The 14,685-nt window shown below is 33.9% G+C and overlaps 2 protein-coding genes across 2 annotated transcripts; one reads left to right on the plus strand and one right to left on the minus strand.

The window, feature by feature from the left end:
• Nucleotides 1-671: 671 nt before the first annotated feature.
• On the plus strand, nucleotides 672-3,960 carry LOC18040859 (trihelix transcription factor GT-2). The gene is made up of 2 exons (XM_006434392.2): nucleotides 672-1,248; nucleotides 2,017-3,960. The coding sequence occupies exons 1-2, from the start codon at nucleotides 938-940 to the stop codon at nucleotides 3,581-3,583; spliced, it is 1,878 nt and encodes a 625-aa protein (XP_006434455.1). The 5' UTR covers nucleotides 672-937; the 3' UTR covers nucleotides 3,584-3,960.
• Nucleotides 3,961-11,490: 7,530 nt separating this feature from the next.
• LOC18040860 (trihelix transcription factor GT-2) lies at nucleotides 11,491-14,476 on the minus strand. The gene is made up of 2 exons (XM_006434393.2): nucleotides 14,046-14,476; nucleotides 11,491-13,562 (listed from the first exon to the last, which is right to left on the minus strand). The coding sequence occupies exons 1-2, from the start codon at nucleotides 14,357-14,359 to the stop codon at nucleotides 12,044-12,046; spliced, it is 1,833 nt and encodes a 610-aa protein (XP_006434456.1). The 5' UTR covers nucleotides 14,360-14,476; the 3' UTR covers nucleotides 11,491-12,043.
• Between the last annotated feature and the right edge of the window lie 209 nt (nucleotides 14,477-14,685).

Consider the following 14,685-nt stretch of genomic DNA (forward strand, 5'->3'; position numbering starts at 1 on the left):
GGCTTTTTGGGCAGATGCAGTATGCCCTAATAAAAGGAAAATACATTTTTCACAAACAACTAAAGATCACTAATCTGGATTTCTTTCAATGATTAAAGGTCAATCCGACCCCTGTTAGGGGTACGTAAGTCATTTCGTAACAAGAATAGGCAACCGCTGCTGCAACTCAAAATGTTGAATTGCGCCGCATTAAAAAAAAAACCTGACATAGCCTCATTATTTTATTCATCTCCAAAATGAATAAAAGAAAAAGTAAAAAAAAAAAAAATAATAATAATAAAAAGTTGAAGACAATGAATAAAAATTTTAAAAATTTATATAAAGATATAAAGCTGACCTACATGAGTCGGCTCTTAACTAAATTTAGCTGGACAGACAAAAACCAACTAATTATTACCATCGTCTCTTTGTGGTGCTGTTGATAAATTTTTATTAAATACTCTTATTTATTTATTATTATTATTTTATAAATATATCTTTCTGTGCCTCTATTATTATTACCGAGAGACAGAAGCCCAAGTCACCACTCACCACGCTCTTTAGTGATTTTTAATCCACAATAAATAAAAAAATAAAATAAAAAAGACTGAAGATTCCGCAGCTAAAAGAAAAGAGAAAAAAAATAATTAAAAATAATTTTAATAGATTTTTAAAAAGGAAAAAAAAAAAAGAAAAGAAAAGAAGAAAAGAAGAGCAGCTTCTTGAGATTGACAAGCAGATCCCACAGCTGAAATAAAATAATAAATTCAGCGTACAAGCCATCTTCATAAAACCCTTTTAAAGCGAATTCACCCTTCTTCTTCTTTTTCTTCTACTCTTATTTCTCTTTTGTGACATAATTTTTACTTATTTATTTTTCCCTTCCATTTATTTTCTTTCGTTGCTGTAACCGTTACAAGGAGGAGGAGGAGGAAGAGTCCAAGCTGCTGTCCCATCTATGCTTGTAGGGGAGGCAAGTGTATCTGGTGATCTTGCTGCCGCCACCACCGCCACAGCCACCGCCACGGCAACGGTAGCTGCCAGAGAGGCTGAGAATGAAGGAGGTGGTGAAGCTGCTGGGAGCATATTTGGCAGCTCAAATTCTGGTGAAGATGATAAAAGTAGGGTTCTGGATGAAGCCGAGAGAGGTTTCGGAGGGAACAGGTGGCCAAGACAAGAGACTATGGCTCTTTTGAAAATTAGGTCAGATATGGACGTGGTCTTTCGTGATGCTAGTGTTAAAGGTCCATTGTGGGAAGAGATTTCCAGGTGAGATTAATTAATTATCAATTGAATTGATTGTTGATGATAAGTATAATTAATTCAATTGAATTTTGAGCACTTAGGTCGAGATCTATGAGCTGAATTTTCTTGAAAAGTGTTTCCTTTTTTCTTCTTTTGATATATTTTTGAGCTTCCTTTTCACAGTTTATGCTTATTCAGACAGTCACATTGATAGTAAATTAATTTTCGGTTATTTCATTTTATTTTATTTTACCTTCTTGTTTCATTTTTATTAAATATATAGATATATAAAATAAAATAAAAATTGAATGCTTATTTTAAGAGAATTATGCAGGATCAAAAGAAAAGAATCAGAGTCAGAATTTAGATTTTTAGACACTTGTGATATTTGTTTTGTTTCGCTTCTGCCGGCACTGGCCTTTTCCAACATATTTCATAGGGAGTAGTAATAATCTGAAATTGTGTTTATATGTATTATATATATAACGGCAGGTTTTGTATGTACTAGTTATTTTCAATATCCAGGTTAACTTCAGAAGAATTGTAAAACTTTCTTTTTATCTTATGTCTACAAATTTACCACTACTGCAAATTTAAACCTTGTTCCTAATTCAATGAATAATCAGTCTGAATTAATGCATGCTTATGTTCATTTTATGTGTCAAATGCTCTTAATTCCAATGTATTTTGATTCATTGCTGAATCTGATAGAATGGGATAGTAACAGAAATGGAGTTTGATCAATCTAGTTTTAAATTGAACGTTTTACTGTTCTGTTGCATATATTATCAGAAAGCTTGGGGAGCTTGGTTATCATCGAAGTGCCAAGAAATGCAAGGAGAAGTTCGAGAACGTTTTCAAGTATCACAAGAGAACCAAAGATAGCCGAAGCAGCAAAGGACAAGGCAAAACTTATCGGTTTTTTGATCAATTAGAGGCTTTTGAACATCACCACCCACCACAGCTTCAATCTCCATCACTAAAGCCTCATCAAGCCTCAGTGTCGGCGGCGGCAGTATCAGTGGCAATGCCGGCGGCTAATAATCCTCCAAGCAGCACTACCATTGTTCCATCAACAACAACACAGCACATCACAGTACCCCACTTAACAAACCTGACAAGCAGTGGTGCGATTCCGTCATTTCCATCAGCAGCAGCAACAAACCCTACAAATTTACCCCCACCACAAGCAACGACAAATTATCCATCACAAAGCAACATCCCATCTTCATTTCATAACATATCACCAGACCTGCCATCGAATTCGACATCCTCATCGACATCATCGGACTTGGAACTGGAAGGGAGGAGGAACAAGAAGAGGAAATGGAGGGACTTCTTTGAGAGGCTGATGAAGCAAGTGGTGGACAAGCAAGAGGAGCTACAGATGAAATTCTTGGAAGCTATAGAGAAGCGCGAACATGAAAGAATGGTTAGAGAAGAGGCTTGGAGAATGCAAGAAATGACAAGAATCAATAGAGAGAGAGAAATTCTAGGCCAGGAAAGATCAATAGCATCAGCCAAAGATGCTGCTGTCATGGCTTTCTTGCAAAAGTTAGCCGAACAGCAAAACCCCGGCAGCCAAGTTGTTATAAGTACTAGTAATAACAGTATTCCTGCTCCACCAATAATATTACCTCCAGTCCCCGCACCCGCACCAGTTCAATCACAGCCGCCCCCACTGCAGCCAATTTCGACGCCAGCACCTGCACCACCGCCGCCGCCGCCGCATCAGCAGCAGCCTGTTTTTAGTATAGAGAGAACGAAAACGGATAACGGTGGAGAGAGAAACAATTACACAGGAGGAACAAGTTCATCAAGATGGCCTAAAGTTGAGGTAGAAGCGCTGATAAAGATGAGGACAAGTCTTGACTCCAAGTATCAGGAAAATGGACCAAAAGGGCCGTTGTGGGAAGAAATATCAGCTGGGATGAGGAGGCTAGGCTACAATCGGAGTTCCAAAAGATGCAAAGAGAAGTGGGAGAATATAAACAAGTATTTCAAGAAAGTGAAAGAAAGCAATAAGAAAAGGCCTGAGGATTCCAAAACGTGTCCATATTTTCATCAGCTTGATGCTTTGTACAAAGAGAGGAATAAACTTGAGACGTCGTCATCAGTACTTTCCAATCAACTACTCAAGCCTGAAAATTCAGTACCATTAATGGTAAGGCCGGAGCAGCAATGGCCGCCGCAGCCGGAGCATCAGCAAGATGATCAGGCTATGGAAGATATAGAAAGTGACCAGAACGTCGAAGAAGATGACAAAGATGGCGATGATGATGAAGAAGAAGATGATGGGGGTGGCTTTGAAATCGTACCAAACAATAAGCCAGTGAATTCAATGGATGCAAATGAGTGAGTTCCAGAGTTAAGTCCAAGAAGCAATTATCTGGGGGCATTTTTCCTGAAGAGCGTAGCCGCCATTGCCGACGGCAGCGGCGGTTATAATAGCGGTGGGGGAATATTTGGAGTTAAGTATACGCAAGAGCATGCACATGGGCGGTTTGTTGCTAGCTCATGGTCTGTGGGATTATATGTTTATTTATTATTTTTATTTTCATAATTTATTTATTTTTTTGGGCTAAATAAATAGGTTGAGGGAAAGAGAGAGTAGAGAGAGAGAGAGAGATTCAGGTTCCACAGAATAAAAACAAGCAGAAACTAGCGTTGTATTTTTGTTTATTTATGTTGTCAGTTCATGGTGGTATAAATGTGAAAAATGGTGACTTTGCTTTTGTTCTGATAATTTTGGCTCAGCTTTTATTATTATTATTATTATTATAACATTTTTAATGTGCCTGCAGAGAAATTTTAGAATACGTCGGACATATTACATCAGTCAATTATATAATAAACAAATGATATTGTGTCATGTGTTTATTTATTTTAAAAATTAATATTTTACCGTTAATTATATTAAATTCAATCACACATGTTAGTTATATTGGTTTTAACGTTGCACAGACTTTCTTGTGTGGTAAGAGGAAAGGTAATAAAATTTTGATAGATGTTACAGTGTTGCAGAATTTATTGATTTGATTTACAACTACAAACTATATTTTAATACTATAAATTACAGTATAATTTTTGAATTAAAATATATGTTCTAAAATACACTAGTATATATAAAAAGGTTAAATTGTGGGGATTTTTAGCCAGCTCCTTGCAATTGGAACTTCCCCACACAAGCGGGCAGCATCACATGCGGTAATGGACTTTTAATTTAGAGGGTCCACAGGGGAATCTTTCCAGTTTTTTCATGGAAAGGGAGCTATTTACTCATTCACAAACAGTTTCCTTTGTATCAGCATCAGCTGCTAATTAATTATTAAATTTGGTGCCCACTGAATTCATTGTGTCAGTACCTAGAAATCGATTAGGGATTGCAGTTACAGGGGGATTACCTCGTTTGCTTCAGCGTTTTTTTTTTTTTTACATACCCTCTTATTCTTAATTAAGAAAAATAATGCGAAAATATATAATAAAACGAAAGATACAGTGCTTCTCTATAATAACTAAAGCTTGGAGTTCGAATATGAATCGCTATTTAATTTATAGATCAAGCTTAGTTTACGGGTCTAACTCATACCTTCGGAGTTTGAAGATGTATCGAACAAGGACTTTAACTCTTATACCATGTTAGAAAAAGAACTTATTAAATCTATAGAATCCAAGCCTAAATGCCTAGTTCATTGACAAAAACTAGCTAAAAAATTAATAACTATCTCGAGTTTATGTAAATAATCCGACAGCATCCTCGTTCAACGTGAGATAGTGTCCTAACATAATCTAAAAACACACCTAAACTGGTGGTGGGTAAGTTCGAGCAATAGTGTGAAAGATAGCGGAATTGAATGAATTACAAACTATAAATTCCAATCCCCATAAATCTTTTTAACGGACAAATGCAACGAATTGTATTCCTCCCATAGATGCGAATCTAATGATATTTCTTGACATGTCCTACGTACATCAATCCGCCGAGATACAGTTTCAATTTCATCATTTCTTAGGGTGGATATTAATGGTGCGTTTGGGATTGAGATTAGGCAGTTGTAACTTGAAAGCTGTAACACTTAAATATTTAGTAAACATTAAATGCTGTAATTTGAAAGTTATGTTCATATGATTTTTCACTTGTACGATGAAAAAGTCATTATATCTTTAATAATTTTGTCAAAATTATTATTTAAAATTTATATTTACTACATATTATTAACTTTTGTTTCATAGTTACAATTTCTTTTTTCTTTTTTACTGCAGCTGTAACTTAAATGTTACAGCATCTCAATTCCAAACAGGATTTAGGTGGAGTTATTTCGAAATCGAAAATTCATGTATAATCAACCTCATATTGTTGATTCAAAAAAAGAAAAAAAAAAGTTTTGTATTGTGCCTTTGAGAGAGTCTTTTGGCCATTTAGTACAGCTCACGCAAAATGCTTGATTGATCTTATAACATTGCATTTGCAAGCATTATCTTCAAATGAGTTATACAACAAAGATCTAGTTAAAAGTGGGGGGAAAAAAGGCATAAATCAATTATTTATCAGAAAGCTAGCTACCTGTCCATTATATGTGTCCCTTATTTGGCATTATATGTGAGGCATCAGCATTTCCTTTTGACTTGATGTCGATGATGATTGATGAGTGTATACCCTACAAATTCATGCAAGGTCTTGATGATGAAAATGCTGCAAATGTTGCCCACTAAAAGCTGCTGAGCCCCACGAACGCGAATTGATTGCTGTGAATAGAGATATTCTGCTTTCGCCGCTAACAGTATAAGACAATAAAACCGCTTGCTTCTATCACATACACACCCACAAAAACAAAAGTTTCATCTTCCTTTCTTATGAAGACCGGGACAGCATCTTCAGCCTCTGCTTTAACTTATCACCAACATAGATAGCTAGGAATCCATATTAATGAAAAATGAAATCATGAAACAAAATAGAGAATGAAGTCAACGATGCTTGGTTACTCGGCTTTCTTTTTTTTTTTTTATCATTTTCTGCAAGCAATTCAGTGAACTGGACACTACAATAAAATCTATAGGTAATTTTTTCACTTTACTCGAACAAATATTTCACCGTGGGAGTGATCGTTGTTAGGGTTTCCTTGAGGTAAAATAAAATGACTGTAATTTATAGTTGGAATTAATCATAATTAAATATCAATTGGCGTAGATTTTTAAGTATAGATTTAATCTAATTAAAGTCTTGGGTGGATGTGTTGCTATAAAAATTAAGAACAAAATTCTGGAATATTTGGTCTTAATAAAATGATTACGTATGAGAAACCAAAGAACAAGACTAATCCATGTATATGCATAGCTTCTTCATGTATAAAGTTTTTGCTCTCATAAGAGAATACGAACATCTTAACAAAATTTCCTGCATTTACGTATGTCTGCTGTGTGATTATCGATCGTGTGAATGCTTCAAGGAGAACTGGAAGTTGTTCGTTGCTGATGCTGTTTTGTTTCTCAAGCTTCATATTGATATTATAATTAATATTTATCATTTCTTAACTTCATTTCGAAGAAATTAAAAAAAATAATAATTCTTTTAATGTAAAAATAAATATTTACTCTACACATATAATCTGAACAAAAAGGCTTTTTCTGCAGACTGTAGCATGCGGTCTTTGTTTGAATGCCAAATGTGGGCATTTCCGAATGCTATGTGCTATTTTGTCTGGCTTTTGATATTTTCGGTGCCCCTTTTAAATAGTAAATAAATAATGAAAACAAAAGGCAAACATTTCTTTTTTTTAGTTAAGGGTTATATATATTTAAAAATAATAATCATTACTATAATACGTCCAATAAGTCATTTGCATACATACTTCATTTTTTTTAAAAAAAAAAGGCAGACAAGAAAATGCTGACGGTCTGCCCGTTGAAATGCATAAAAGAAACCATCAGCTTTAATAAACCTAAAGGAAAATTGCATTCATTATTATTATTATTATTATTATTTTTAAAGACGTCCATTAATGTTAGAAATTATTTCTTGCATGCATCTTAATAATGTCATAACCAGTAGTTTCTAACATGTATTTACACGAGGCCAAACTCAGTTAAATGAATCTCATCTAAGAATCATGCTATTTATACGATCGCTATATCTATTTATATTGTCCTTGAAATCTGAGGTCATTATTTTATCGAATGTTTTTAAGATTAAAATTATATTTTAATTTGATATAATTTTAAATTGGAACAAATTTGATGAGCACCAATTGAAAAACTGAGAATAATTGAGTATATTTTTACGAAACAAATACATTTTAAGGGTGTTCATTAGTTTTTTTTAAAAAAAATATAAGAACTAATTGAACAATTAATTCAAATATTAGGAATCAAAGGAGACAAAGATAAACTGGGCCATGATTGACATATATATGTGGTTCAATCTAGTGGACTTGGCCTGAGTTTACATTTTAGGTCCAGACACCCGTATCCCAAGCCGAATAGTATTCCCCACTGGTTTCCTCAAACTCAAGGTAAATTTTTTTTTTTTTTAAAAAAAAGGATAAAAAGATAAATGCTAGGATTTTTGAGGAGATGTACGTATTTTAGCCACTGATAAGATACTTCTTTTTTTTTATTTTTTTTTTGAATTGCTGATAATATACTTCTTTAAATAAGTAGGTTACAAGTAAATAAGTCTCATTTAGGTTTTACAATAATGAACTAAAATTTCGTGAATGTGAATTCTTTTTCATTTTTTTACGCACTTTCAGAGTGATATGAATACTCTAGTAATGTTTTATTCTATGACAAATACCCTTCTGTAATGAGCAATTGATCGTTATGATTCGGTTGAAGTAAATAAATAACCCGTCATTATTATTTTATATATATATATAGCACAAATACTCTCTTAACCACCTTTATGTGATTGTATTTATTATTACGGTGGGATATTTAAATCCATAATTTTCCTCTCCACACCCATTTTGTCAATAAACCTATAATATAAATTTAAAAAATTAATTTTTACTCTATAAACCCCCTTAAAATCCAAAAATAGCCCGACATTATTTACTACTACCAGCAAGTGACCAACTAGTCTTCTTCTTTCCTTTGTTTTCTCTACTTCTTTTCTTTCCTCGTTTTTATACGGTGTTAAACGATCTAAATTAAAGATATTCGAATGGGCCTGACCAATTAAAGTAAGTCTTTGGAGATTAATTTCTTGAAAGAATGCGATTCAAGTTAAATCAATTTGGGAGAGAAATTACATTCCACAGCCAGTAAAGGAACTCACACAATATTTTCACTAAAAGTTCTAAAATGATAGAATGAAATTCTTTATTCTGAATTGATTTAGTTTTTTTATTGTTTTACCCACTTTCAGGAAGGATTAGAAAGCCACAGTTTATGCTGAATTTTTGTTCAATTTTAAAAAAAAATGAAAAAATAAGGAAAAAAACCCTTAAAGGTAATATTGGTATAGATTATATTAGTAATAAAAACTATTATAAATGAATGGGTATAGAGAGTATTTTTGTGGGTTTAAATAATTCCAGCGTTATTATTAACATGTAAAATTAGGGATATTTTTCTCACTCCGGACGTGTACGATAAAAAGGTTTACTTTCCTATAACTTTAGAAAAGTTTGGTAATTAATGGCCATAAATATTAATATGCTAAGTTCATCAATAATATAATTATTCTAAGTCCACACCCGACGAGTAGGTATCACCGAATACTAGTCTCTCCAGTTCCTTCAATAGTAAGCGTCAGCCATCAATAAGGAATTCAATCTATTAAAATATTCAATTCTCTTCAACCCGATGCGATTTGTAACGAAATATGAGCAAATAGTCCATTATGTTGGAATGTTTATGAATTATTGATGATCTTTAATTACAGGTTTCTTCAAATATAATAATAACACTTATTTGCAGGCCGAAGCCAAAAAATTGGGTAATACAGGACAACACAATAACAATAATTTAAAAAAATAAATAAATATGAACTATATGCTTATTGGGCAATTATGTAACTATATAATTTCATTAAATACTAAAAATTTTATATACAAATTTAAGAGAAAATAAAAGTCTATCAAAGTCAATTATTGTATATTCTGATTTCCATACAAAAATTTTATATCTCAACTAATATGAAATTTTTATAATGAATCGGTGAGTAACACCAATTATTAAAAGACAGTACAAGTATCAAATTAGTAGTGAATCTAAATTCATTTACAAAAGAAAATATCTCTTGTGCACTTTGCACTTTTTTGTCTGTTAAAAAAGAAATGGTTTGAGTGATTGTTACCGTCTTGGTGCTTCTAGAAATGGCAAAATCCTCTATAGGTATGGGGCCTCATGGGACTCCACCCCAAATGAGATGAATTTTAAATAATTTTTAAAAAATAGGGTGTGGAATAAGAGAAAAATAATTTCTAAATTTTTAATGGGACGGGGTTTAGTTTTGTACTCCTCACCCCAATCCCCATTATATATAAATATATTTTTTTAATTTTTGTTTAATAATTTTTGTTTAATCAATTACAATGTTAATTAAGAAAATTTCTTTTTATCTTTACTTGACATAAATTGGCTATAACTAAAAGAAAACCCTACAATATAATTTTTATTTAACCAAAAATATTGTTATATTTTTTTTTCTCTTTTAAGATACTGCTCTTTTCAAACATTTTTTAATTTTGATATCATTTCAAGATATTATTTCAAACATTTGAAGATTTTTTTAAAAATAATTTAAATACTTTATAATATGGTAATTATTTTTTTTAAGTTTTTAAGTTTTTATTTATTAAAATCATGTATCTATATCTACTATAAAATAAATAAATGGGGAATGAGGTGGGGATGGAAAAACCATACCTCACATGGGGATTCCCCATCCCCACCTCACTAAAATCATGTATCTATATCTACTATAAAATAAATAAATGGGGAATGAGGTGGGGATGGAAAAACCATACCTCACATGGGGATTCCCCATCCCCACCTCACTAAAATCATGTATCTATATCTACTATAAAATAAATAAATGGGGAATGAGGTGGGGATGGAAAAACCATACCTCACATGGGGATTCCCCATCCCCACCTCACTAAATTTATTGAGGAATGAGGCGGAGAATAGAGACGAAATTTTTAATGGGGTGAGAAATGGGATAGGCCTCTTCATCCCCACCCTACCCCATTGTCATCCCTAGGTGGTTCTTGTTCTTTTTATCTGTTGATCGAATGAATTTTCTTTTTCTTTTTTTAATTGTGAACATGAATCATGCATGTTATTAGGTATCTGTAAAAGTAATTTTAGTGGAGGTCAGGCATTATTAAGTCAACACAAATCTACAAAATTTTATTGGGTGTATAATTATGAAAATGGTGTAAGCATAGGACAGGGTAGTAGAGTGACGTTAAAGTCACAGTTTCCAATTTGAGATGAGCTCAATCAATTAAAACCTTATCCTATCCATGGAAATAAAACTGAACAAAAGGATAAAATTTTTGTGTCCGACTTATGATAGGAACAGAAACTTTATGTAATCATCTTCCAATGGAAAATACTGTACATATAATATGTTTAATATAATATATCTGGTTACATATCTATCTGTTTCTTGCTGGTATAGTTATCACCACTCAAAATTTGTGGGCCTTCTCTCCTTTATTCTATAATGGGTATGCATGCTATGCACCATTAATTTTCTTTGCATCCAAACGAAGCTGGGAAAATTAATCATATTGCATATTGCTAGATGCATTAACGCATAGAAAGGTCAAAAAGATATGAATACATCAAATTCGTCAATCAATTTGGGAAGAATTAATTGGATTTATATATGATTAAGAGAGGAGCTAGAAGCTCGAATTTATGATAAAATGATGAGTCGGTTGATCAATATAAAATAATTAACCATTATCAATGGCTATGTGGAAAGTCAACACAATCGATATATTAATAATTTGACACATTATTATTACCATTATTAGGGTTACAATTATTATTTAAGATAACTTAGAAGATTCTTCTTGGTAGGACCATTTTATATATATATATATATATTAATTGCTTATTCATGTGTGATGTTGGCATGTTATGGAAAGAAGCTAGCTGCAGCTTCCTCTTCTCTCTCTTTCATGTTGGTGACAGACTGGTATTTACCTTTTCTTTTTTCTTTTTTTTTTTGTTGGCTGAGTTATTTTATTGCTGAAGTTTGAAGTTGCAAGTAAATATTCTGAATTCAATCAAAAACAAACACTACAAACCATTTTCCCCATTTACAAGTAACAGCCGACGAACAGAAATGAAAGATACAACTCCGAAGTTTTACTTTTCTTTCTTATTATGGCCTGTAGAAAACTCAGCTAGCTATCTGCCTATGAACAGACTGAAAAATTGAGAAAAATTAAAAATAAAAATAAAAAAAGGTACAAATTAAGCTAGAGCTATAGTTTCTTTATATATTTTTCTATTCAACTGATCTTTCCCCTCCATGTATCTTTCTCAGCTCCTCCCACTTTATTCTGATTCATCTAATAATTAATAAGCAATATCAATATATTTATATATATATATAAAAAAAAAGTAAAAATTAATCCCACTATAAACTACAACCCACGTGTAAGTACTCTCCAATCTAACTCCATGCATATTAAAATCTTGGCCAGCATCTTAATTCATCAAGTTCGAACACACCCTCCTGAAAAATTTAAAAATTAAAATAAACATTACCCCTCGTCTTTTAACCGCAATGAAAAATTTTCACAGAAATGAATTCACAGTTTTGTGATTTGTAACGTCTTTGTCTCATCTTCACTCACTCGGCATTCCCCATTGAAGCAGCAGCTGCTGCTGCAGCTTTGTTTGGTACAATCTCATAACCTTCATTGCCTTCTTCTTCTTCTTCTTCTTCTTCGTCACCCTCTTCACTGTTTCCTTCTTCTTCTTCTTCTTCTTCTTCGTCATCTTCTTGAATTTGATTCACATTCAATGGCGGCTGGTTTTGTCCCTGCAGATGATCATTATTGTGTAGTGGCCATTGCTGCTCCGGTAGCACCATCAACGGCGCCGTGTTATGATTCACAGCCTTCACATTTCCATAACAACCTGAATTATTTTCACTACTCTTATTGCTTTTCTCTCTATACAAAGCATCAAGTTGATCAAAATACGGACACGTCTTCGAATCATCAGGCCTTTTCTTGTTGCTCTCTTTAACTTTCTTGAAATACTTGTTAATATTCTCCCATTTCTCTTTACACCTCTTAGCGTTTCGATTGTATCCAACACTCCGCATTGCCGCTGCGATCTCTTCCCATAGAGGCCCTTTCGGTCCATTTTCTTGATACTTATTTGCCAGCTCGGTCCTAAATTTGATCAAAGCTTGAACTTCAGCTTTTGGCCATCTTGAAGAGCTTGTTGACATAACAACATTTCCACCATAATTATTATTATTAGCCGCCGGCTTATTATTTGGAGTAGTCGTAGCCGGTGGCTGAGGCTGAGGTGGAACTGCTGGTACGGGCTGTACTACTACTGTTGGCGGTGGCGGTTGGGGATTTTCTTTAACGGGGATTTGTTGCTGGCCTGAAATATTTTGCAAGAATGCGATGACGGCAGCGTCCTTGGCAGCTGCTGTGGCTCGTTCTTGGATTAGAATCTCATGTTCTCTATCGATTCTAGCCATTTCTTGAACCCTCCAAGCTTCGTCACGAACAATTCTTTCGCGTTCGCGTCTCTCCATTTCCTCCAAGAATCTATATTGCAGCTCCTCTTGTTTCTTGATCACCTGCTTCGTCAACCTCTTGAAAAACATCTTCCACTTTCTCTTCCTCGTACCAGCTGGCCGCTCTTCAGAATATTCCTCTGACGCAGTTGAAGATGATGTTGAACTCGAGAAAAGATTCGGCGACACATTTGCAAACGAATACGGTAAGTTATTCACAGGCTGGGCTAATGGCGGCGCTGCTGCTGCAGAAACCGTAGGGTTTGTGGGAGGGGCAATGACAGTGCTCTGAGGCACGGCTTGTATAGGGTTTGCGGCTGATATTGATGTAACAACATTCTTGATATGAGCCGGGACTGAACTCGGAGGATTCATAGTCCATGGAATTGCTTGCATTAACGGAGCTTGAGGTTTTGTTGTTGCTTGAGGAGCGGTTGAATGATGATGATGATGATGATCAAGGGCTTCTAATTGATCAAAAAACTTGTAATGCTTGCCTTCTGGCTTTCCCGTGCGGCCATCTTTTGTTCTCCTGTGGTATTTGTAGACGTTCTCGAATTTCTCTTTGCATTTCTTGGCACTTCGATTATAACCAAGCTCAGCTAGTTTCCTGATAATAACAGTTCAGCAACAGCTTTTTACTTCCTCATCCCATGTTAATTAATAACTATGTTTAATTACCAGCATTTTCACGCATAAAATTAACATGAAATTTGATCGTTTCGATAATTAATCCAAGAAAAGATAAAATTTAATACTAATTTTTAATTTTTTGATTAAAAAAAAAGGGAAAAGGAAAAGAGATGACCTAATCGTCAGTGACCTCATGTTAATTTCTGAAATCGGCAAATCAACTAGAGTTTAATTCTAACAGTAACATGAAAATTTTGAAACGCTAGATTAATGAAACCTAGATCACAGAAGAGAATTGAATTTGAAACCATTTAGTACCAAGAGAATTGTAAATTTTGCAGAAGAGGGGGAAAAAAAAAAGAATGATGAATACATAGATCTCTCTGTGCATGAATTACATACCCTATTCAATCAAAACAAGCTAGAAATTAGCTTTGACAAAAGTTAATAAAATCATCACCTGGAAATCTCTTCCCATAATGGACCTTTGAGACTGGAGTCTCTAAACACTTGATCCATATCAGAACGTATCTTCAACAAGGCCAAAGTTTCTTGTCTAGGCCACCGGTTACCACCAAAACTACGGTCACCGTCATCGTTTCGTCCCGCTTTATCTTCTTCAGTAGCTGAATTATTCGAGCCACCACCACCGACATCAGAAGCAGCAGCACCACCGTCTTGAGCTCCTCCAATTGATGCCGCGGCGACTGCGTTAGCATCGCTGGAGGAGCTTGCTAGCAGAGCACTTGAGCTGTCACCCTCACCCAGCATCATAGCAAGCTAGCTAGCTAGCTTTTTCTAGCTCCAGAAATAGCTAGTAATATCAACAAAATTAAAAGATGGTGAATTCAGTATTCAAGGGTTTTTATGAAGATGGATGAGTGTGTGTATTTATTATTATTATTATTATTATTATTATTTTTCCAATTTGATTACTTATTGATTTGTGTCTCTGTGGGATCTCCTGTCAATCTCAAAACAAACCCAAAAGTAATAATAACAATAACATTATCTATAATAAAATATGATAAAGAAAGCAAGATCATTTTTTTTTTATAAATTAAGCTGCTCAAATGGAATCTTCAGTTATTTTGTTCTGT

This window comes from Citrus clementina, unplaced genomic scaffold (genome assembly GCF_000493195.1).
Source record: "Citrus clementina cultivar Clemenules unplaced genomic scaffold, Citrus_clementina_v1.0 scaffold_5, whole genome shotgun sequence".
NCBI classification, from domain to species: domain Eukaryota; kingdom Viridiplantae; phylum Streptophyta; class Magnoliopsida; order Sapindales; family Rutaceae; genus Citrus; species Citrus x clementina.